General features: G+C 32.2%; 1 protein-coding gene across 1 annotated transcript; it reads right to left on the bottom strand.

The window, feature by feature from the left end:
• Nucleotides 1–6116: 6116 nt before the first annotated feature.
• On the bottom strand, nt 6117–7122 carry LOC132161629 (small ribosomal subunit protein eS27y-like). Its single transcript, XM_059571788.1, has 4 exons — nt 6951–7122; nt 6736–6837; nt 6626–6654; nt 6117–6452 (listed from the first exon to the last, which is right to left on the bottom strand). Exons 1-4 carry the CDS (start codon nt 6951–6953, stop codon nt 6326–6328), a joined length of 261 nt encoding a protein of 86 aa, XP_059427771.1. The 5' UTR covers nt 6954–7122; the 3' UTR covers nt 6117–6325.
• Nucleotides 7123–9209: the final 2087 nt, after the last annotated feature.

Here is a 9209-nt window from a genome sequence, read left to right as displayed (position 1 = left end):
ACCTGCCGTTGTCGCTGGCCACCCGCCAGCCTCTATCTTCTTCGGCAGCTTCCACCATCTACGGCCCATTCCCCACCTCCACCACCGCCGTCATCATTGTTTCGGATTTCAAACTCAAGGTTCCAAAATATTCCACCTTGAGTTTGAGGGGGATGTTAGAATATATGGATATATTCCATAATTATGCTGATATTGAAATATTCTCTATTTATGGATTGATTGTAATCATATATTGAAATTGTAATCAAATCAAGGAGATTTGATTACCAAACTTGTATTTAGACATTACCCTATAAATAGGGACCTTTGTATTGTAGACAAATCAAGTTAATGAGCACAATGTAGCCGTTAGGGGTATTCTGAGTGGTGGACGTAGGTGTCTAACACCGAACCACCCGTAAGTTCTTTGTGTTTATTTTCTCTATATTGCTTTCGCTCATTCCCCCATATTTACTATTTCAACACAGTTAAAGAAGAAATTAAATAAAAAAAAAATTGATGAAGACAATGACTTAAATCGTAAGATTGAGATTTTGTTTATTGCATTTAATAATGACATTTCATTATTATTTAAAATTTTAAAGAACAATGTTATATACAACATCACTACAACATTGTGTCATTGTCAATTCACCCTTATAAATCATTGATTAAAAAAAAAAATCTAATTGTGGATTAACAATACCCATCAAAATAGTGGATAGTCCTTAGATATATTACTCATATATACACTATTATCTAAATCAAATCCTTAAAATGGAGAATGAATATATATTAATTGGTAGTTGGACAAAATTATTATTATTGCACAAACTACTATTGTCCAGAACTCAACGAATGGTTTTGCACTCCCAAATGGATATGGACGATTTGCACTCTTCTTTTTTCAGTTCGCTTCATGCATCACTTTCCTTCCAAATAAAGTGAGGGACAACAATTCTGTAGTGTGTGCTTGCAGGTGCAGACTAATTAAAGATTAAAAAAAAAAAAAACATATAGATAGACAAATTAGGATGAACTTGTTAATAAATCAGCGAATTTGAAGAAAAAAAGATTAGTTAGTGTAGTGTTACTTACGAGTGAAGTACTGCGGATGGTAGTAGTGAACACTAAGCTCATAGCGTATGAGAGGAGGAAAGCTCTCATTAAAGAGCTTGGCATTCAAGTAGCAATGCAAGTCTTCATCGGTTGGGACAAACCAAAAACAGGGTGCTAAAGATCCGAAATAATTCACTGAAGCAAGCTCAGGACATCGATTTTCCTCCATTATTGATCCTTCAGAGAAAACTTCAAAATTAAAGAGCTAGGATATAATGTACATTGAAATATTATTTATATATTGGTTATGTTTTCCAAAAAAATAAGGTGCCATAATCCTATAAGAATTCTAATTCTCACTAATTAATTCAATCTAAATTATCATCAGGGATATATATATATAATATATGGAAAGATTAAAAGGAAGAAAACGGATAAATTTATATAAATTTTAAATTGTATTCATTTCATATAAGTTGCATATTGTTGAAATCTTAAAGAAATAGCTTCATCTAAAATTCTTTATAAGAAAAAACTTCACCTAAATTTAAAAAGAGTCTATCAACACATAATATCTTCTACTTGTTCCTACAAGACTTAACTTCTACCATAAGGTGCTAATAAGTTCTTGCATCTCCTATATATATATATATATATATATACAAGAAATTCGGACTTTAGCCACAAAAGTTGTCAGTAATTAGTGACAACTTCAAAATGTTGTTGAAAATATGTCGTCGCGAATGCCAATTGACGGCCTAAAAAGTCATTGCTCATAATTATCACTAGCAATAACTCAAAACGGTGTCGCTAATATTAATATTATCAACGACGACTGGCTTTGTTATTCTTAATCATGAATTTTTTTTTTTTTTTTTTTTGGCCGATTGATGTCTTAGTCTCTTTTTTTTTGCCGACGACTGGCTTTGTCTTGGTCTCTTTTTTATTTTTATTTTTTTTACCATTCAAACAAATTGCAAAACAATTCTAACACATAGTGCTTTGATCAATAAAGCATTCAACAATTAAAATATCAGTCTCGATAGGTTGATTGGGAAGTCATTAATAGAACTTGGAAACGAGGAAATATATAACAATGATTCTCTCTAGTTAGTAATTTAATAGATAGTTGTGGGTGAGTAAATTTATGTATGATTTTCTTATATTGAAATTGTTATGCAAACATTTGATTTCTTTCAATAAATCAAGTTTTAAGTAAAATTTTGTGTTTTAAAACTCTGTAAATTAAAAATTTGCATTGTAAAGCTTTTATCATACATATCTATAAAACTACAACACATAAACCAAATATTATTTGCAAAGATTCATTACAATCATTTTGTTGTGGTCAAGTGGAACACATTTATTGTTTTCATAGATCATCTTATACACATTTTAGATGACCATCAAAACTTGTCAAATGTATATAAATTATTAGAAGCTTATAACCAAAGGAATTAGAAAACAAAAAACCATTACAAATTTTATATTCTTTGTTGTTATTTATATCTTTGTAACTAATGAGGCTTATTTTCGCATGGTCGAAATGGATTGTAGATACTGTCAGTATGAAAGCCAATGCAGAGCTTACAATGATTAAGTCAAGTATACTAAAGAAAAAAAAAAATGAAATAAGGGAAGGGTCATTGGGAAGAAAATGCTACCTTATCTTTAGTTTACTCCAATAACTCAAAACCCCAATATATAATAATATGAATATTTGTATCATTCATGATTCACCCAACGATTGCAGCACTGAAGTTGTTCTATTTAATATCAACAAGTCATGTAAAAATAGTGTTTATAGATATAGTCATTCAACTTTACCAAGTCTGTAAAAATAGGAACTGAATGATTAAACACATAATTTTTGTTTCGAATTTTATAATTTAGTTTTAATAAACATATATATTCATATACAAATGTACATGTAATAACGTACACCTTATGGAACATCAACACAACTTTAAAATATCATATTTATATTAGTACGTTTATATTCTGCTTCACATCACAACTTGGGTGGTTCGTAGGTGTTTATAACTTTATAAATTATTGGAGAAATTTGAGCAGTAATCAACCTAGCTAGAGCCTCATCAGAGATCAAACCCGTCTATTACAAACACTAGTAGTAGCATATAGTTTATTTTTGGGAAAAGTCAACATATCCCATTAAAAAAAACATTAGACTGTTTATGTCCTCCCTCAAGGCTCAAACTACCAAAAAAAAAAAAAAAATCAATTTTCCTGCAATGACAAAAATACCCTTACTAAAAATATTTTAAAAAATTTAAAGTTTTTTTTTAAATAACTAGAGTGACCGAATCACCTCCGCCCATTAAAAAAAACATTAGACTGTTTATGTCCTCCCTCAAGGCTCAAACTATCAAAAAAAAAAAAAAATCAATTTTCCTGCAATGACAAAAATACCCTTACTAAAAATATTTTAAAAAATTTAAAGTTTTTTTTTTAAATAACTAGAGTGACCGAATCACCTCCGAGGGTTTTCTAGCCACCCTCATATGATTCGAGGATGGACAAGCCAGCCCCAGACACTAGGGTTTGGTTCGATGACCACTTCTATTTTTTTAAAAAAAAATTGTAGTTTCCTTTTTCAAGTTTATAGAAGTGTTTTTGTCATATTAAAAAAAAAAAAAAAAATCATTTATATCTTTTTTTGACTTTGAGGGACATTGACAATTTTTGATAGGAAGAGACATTGATGAATTAAAGTTTGAGAGAACAGTAACAATTGGTCAGTAGTTTGCAAGAGTATGCAAACTTTTTCCTCTATTTATTTACTTTTTTTTTTTTTTTTTTTTCTCTTTGAGCATTTTATCGTTGAATATTTTGCCATTTGTTACTTTCTTTTACCCTAAAATAATTCTTCATCAAACCCTACATTACTTTCTCATTGTCGCCTAAATTAACTAATAAAATTATGCAAAAGGAATGACTTTCAACAAGGATATGGCTCTTGACCCATTGGAAGAAATATATAATGAAAGTTACTGGATTTATTTTTGTTTATATAATAAATCAATTCCAAGCCTACACAACTGCAGTTTAAGACGACAACAAAGAAATTATATAAGAAAAGTTGATGAAGACATTGATTTAAATTGTACGGTTGAGACTTTGTTTAAGACATTTAATAATATGACATTTCACATCATTTAAGTATCACTATCTCACAACATTGTATAAATCTTTTTTTTTTTTCTTTTTAAGAAAAAAAAAATCCAATAGTGGATTAACAAGATAGTCAAGAGATATAACATTACTCATATATATTATATAGTAGCAATATATACACTATTATATCTATAAAACTATAATCTAAATCAAATTCTGATCTTCCATATCCATGGATGAATATATTAATTGGTGGTTAGGCAAATTTACTACGATGATTCAGCATCCACAGATATAATCCCTTTTAGGTCGCCATCACTTTAATTAGATCCACTGATATAATCCCTTCTAGGTCGCCATCACTTAAATTAGAAAAGAAAGGGCCACGCAATAGCTAACCTACACCAAATCTAGCACAGTATTGAAGGATACAGATCTTTTGTGTTTAGCAACTAAGAGAATCAAAATATTCGGAAGAACATTGGAGCAGCAGGGCACACCATATATCAGTATGCTCTGGGGTGCAATCAATTCTCAGCTAGTAGCCAATGGCACCAGCTTCTCAATTTAGCTTAAGAGTTTCTGTCCAGGAAACAAAATTAAGGCAAACTAGAATGTTTTCTACTTGAACTTCCACCGTTAAATTAGAAGTCCACATAAATCTATAAACCCGGAATAGCATCTCTCCATTTCAAGTGAAATAGATTTAATTATCAGGATTTTAAAATTAATGCATTTAATGGTGTACATCACAGAAATGTTAGCACGTCTTTTAAAAAACTAAATAATATAAAATCATGTAAACCATTCAATGCACCAACTTTAAATTCTAACCATGAAATTAATACTATCAATTTCATTTGAAATAAAGATGATCGGTAAGTATCAGAATCTTGCAAACCCAAGCAGCTTCCACACATTGCTAGTTACTAGGTATTGCATTACAATACAGAAGCAGTTACCATGTCAGCAGGAATTTTCTATTTACAACATCAAGAACAACACATCATTTACAGACACGAGCAGTTTAGGCTGTTTAGCACCCAGAGACTAAAGAAACTCAGAGAGGATCCTAATCAACCACAGTAAATAGACTTCAAATCAAATCCATGTTATTACAAGTCTTTGATATTTAAAGGCAGATTTGATCTGAGCCACAAGAGCCAGGTTCAACCAAGCGTTCAGTTATTAGGACTCACAAAAACCCTAAGAAATTCCAGAAAGCATTTTAATCAAATTTATTGATCACTACTAACGCGCCTCATCAAAACCAACAATTGAATTAAAAAAAAAAAAAAATCAAGCTACACAGGAATATTGAATGTCTAATAACACAATAAAAAGAAAAAGAAAAAAAGACTGCATATGTGCATCTCTGCCTCTATACATTGATGATATAAATGAAACATAACTACTAAAAGGCTTGTAAAAACCCAATTGGCATAAAAACTTCTTGCAAAAATCCTGGCATAAAATCCAATTGATATAATTGAAACATCGACGCAGGACAATTAAAAAGGTCCCAGTTTGTGCAACTCCTTCCAAAAAAATTATAGACAGGAAGTCTTGCCAACATCATGCTAACAAAATGAAAAATCCAAATAAAACACCTCTAATAAGACATTTTAGAAGAGAAGTCCCAGCATATTGATCATCATCTAAAAGAAATCACATAACAAAGTAATTTGTCATCCAAAATATATGTATATCGGTCATCAAATCCCCAGGCATTTCAAGCATTAAATGTACCTCTAAGATGTTAACAGAGCATTTCAAGCTGATAAAGATGATGAGAACATGTGCAAAAAAGGATTCAACAAGAGCCACTTCGAAAGAGCAGCCCTAAAAAGTAAAACTGCGAAAACGATCAAATCACACTGGTTGGGATTGTCAAATAACATTACAAGGCAAAAAGACTTCAAGGCACATAAGAAAACGCAACGTAAGAAAAGCAACGAGCATGACAAATAGGGTAAGGATATAATTGGTAATGTCAAACAAAACCGAGCTCCAATTCACCAAAAATAATTAAGATACCAACAACAATGTAACAAAAGATGTCCAAAACTTGTTCCTAAAGTAATAACCGATTTCTAAACAAAAAGCAGGCGTGCCCCAAAGGAACTCTACTAAGCAAACAGCTCAGAATGAATCAATCATTCTTCCTTCTGAAAGAGCAACCCTCGGTAAGCCTAGCACGCCCACCAGTCGGCTGGCACAGAACCGTCTGGCAGTTTCCACACACCACCACCGTTTGCGAGTGACTGAACACCGTCGTTCTGCATTCAATTTATAATCCGTTACTTATTTATTTATTTATTTAAATTTTATTGTTCAATTTCGAAAACAAACAAACAATTGTATAATTAATCATGCAATCCAATGCATTAAAAATGACGAGCACAGATAAGCATAACAAGTTTTATCACAAGGAATTAAGAGCGGAACTTACATGTTGAAGCAACCCTGGCACTTCACATCCTGATCAAAATTCAAACCAAATAAGCTTCTAGAAAAAAAAAAATTAGAATTGAAGAATAAAAGAATAATAGGGATAATTACCATGAAGAAAGAGTTGGGAGATTGCACGAGACGCTTGAGCTTGTGCTTCCGTCTCTCAAGCTCGGCCGGAGGATTGAGCAGATCGATGTCGTTTTGAAGAACCTGAACACTCCAAGTTACAAGGAAGCCATCAAAATCTAAGAAAATGAAGCAGAACCAAATAACGCGAAAAAGTGAAAGAAACGATTCGGATCGAAATGTATCGGCTGCCTCACCATCTTGACCAGAGAGAGAAGCTGACAGAACGCAATCCCTAGAATGCAAGGGATTTAATTGGAGGCGTTTGGGTAGTACTTTCCTGGAATTAGGATTTATGCTTTCCATTTGAATTGGGTAATACCCTATTTATTTAAATCGGAGGATTTCTCTATCCACTTAAATTGGATAATTTTATTTGAATAAGATAATATCTCTTTCATTTGAATAATTAGATAATATCCATTATAGTAGAGGTATATTTTTTGTCTAAAAAGAGAAATAAACCGGAGAGGTATCCTAGTTTCTGTTGGGTACTTAGACCAACTTTTTTTTTTTTTTTTTAAGTGTTCAGGTATTCTTCACGGAAATTAGCATCCTAGCAATTGGGGTGCCGTACATTATGTTGTGTGAGAGAGTTTCTGTAGAATAGGAATGCTAGCTGGATCAGATCCCCTCCAATTAGAGAGGATTTCTGATTCTCTACTATTAGTAATTTGGATTGTTCATTTTTATCCAACGGTCCAAATTAGTCAACTAAAATAAAATAATAAATTATTAATTTAATTAAAAAACTAAATCAAAATTAAAATAATAAAAAAAGAAATGGGAGAGAAATGGGTAGCTAGCCACCCTAAGTAGTGGCCGGCCACCCCTGTTGAGAGCTTAAGGGTGGCTTTGGCTACCCCAAACCAAGCCACTCCTTGACCTTTGGAGGTGGTTAGACTACCCTCAATTGGTCCTTGGCCACCCCAGGGCCATGGTTGAAGTCACCCCATGGCCCTGGGGTGAATCGCAATTATTCGCGGCCACCCCAGACAACCAGCCTTTGGCCACCCCTAGGCTCTCAACAGAGTGGCCAACCACCATTTCTCTCCCATCTCTTTTTTTTTTATTTTAATTTTGATTTAGTTTTTTAATTAAAATAATAGTTTATTATTTTATTTTAGTGGACCAATCCGAACCGTTGGATGAAAATGAACTATCCAAATTGGTTATCGGAGATAATTGGAGTCTTGGAGATCCCTCTAATTTGAGGGGATCCTATCCATGCTAGCTACCCTGATTTTGTTTTTCGTCATTCTCCATATTTAAAAAAATATAATAATCAACCATTAAATTTATAAAATTCACCTAACTAAAGATAGAACTAATAGTTAATTTTATAAAATAAAAAAATAAATAAAATAGAAGAAGGACCGAGATAGATGTTCTAACACTTCTCATATAAAAACCATCTCAATTTGACATATAACTACTGTAGATCTTGATCCAATGTGTAGTTATATGAGTTGTCTGCAAATATAAATTCAAGAGAAATGCCATACATAATTTCAATTGATTAATTACCCTTTAACGTGGCCTCAAGCACAGCCGATTCAATAGTATAGACAATTTAGGCCACTTATTTTTTTCATCATCCTTACTCAAATCTTGAATACAAATATTAATTAGTAATTTTGCATGTAAAAAAACGAGAAGAAGTGTTTTTTAATAATTTATATTTAATATACAAATTCATTATATTATTATATTATAATTAAAATGTCTCATTTAACTTTTTGCTTCATGTCTTAATTTATATTGAGTCGCCCCTAACGCCCTAAGTAGCACTCCCCTGATGAGTTGAATTCCATCATTTTCGTTCATTCCATTCTATCTTTTCCATTATTATACAATTTATATAAAATATAGTACCCAAAAATTACATCTTGACATGGCAGAAGATACCCATTTTTCACAAATGATGGAGTCAGTAGTCAGCACGAGACAACACAGAGGCAGCGAGGAGCAAATCAAAGACAAAAAGAGGCATATCAAAGAAAATCACCAGAAAATATGGGAGAAATCTTGATTTAACAATCAGTAAGGTCAAAATTCACAATTAAAAGAAGTAGTAGCATCAAACAGTGATGAGGAATTTTCCAAGACATCAATCAAGCTCCATTAAACTAGAGTTTTGTTTATGGCCTCGTTTTGTAAAAATTAAAAGAAACTGCTGCTAATGCTTTTACACGAACAAGAGAGGGAAGCTTGTAAATAATCAGATAAATGTGACCTTAAACGAGAATATGTATAGAGTGACTATCCTTAATCTCCTCTTCCCTAATCCCTCCTCCCTCCCCCTTTTTGCCTTTCCTCTCTCTCTGGGTGGAGAATCCATTTCTTTTCTTCTATTGTTAAATATGATTATCTCTAGTTTTTCAAGTTCAACAGTGAGGAGAACATGGGTGTTGTATTGGACCACACTCCATGGCATATGGCCAAAAATGAAAACC

Source organism: Corylus avellana, chromosome ca9 (genome assembly GCF_901000735.1).
Source record: "Corylus avellana chromosome ca9, CavTom2PMs-1.0".
Lineage (NCBI taxonomy): Eukaryota > Viridiplantae > Streptophyta > Magnoliopsida > Fagales > Betulaceae > Corylus > Corylus avellana.
Note: the sequence above shows the minus strand (reverse complement) of the source record. Positions and strands in the feature narration are given on the sequence as shown.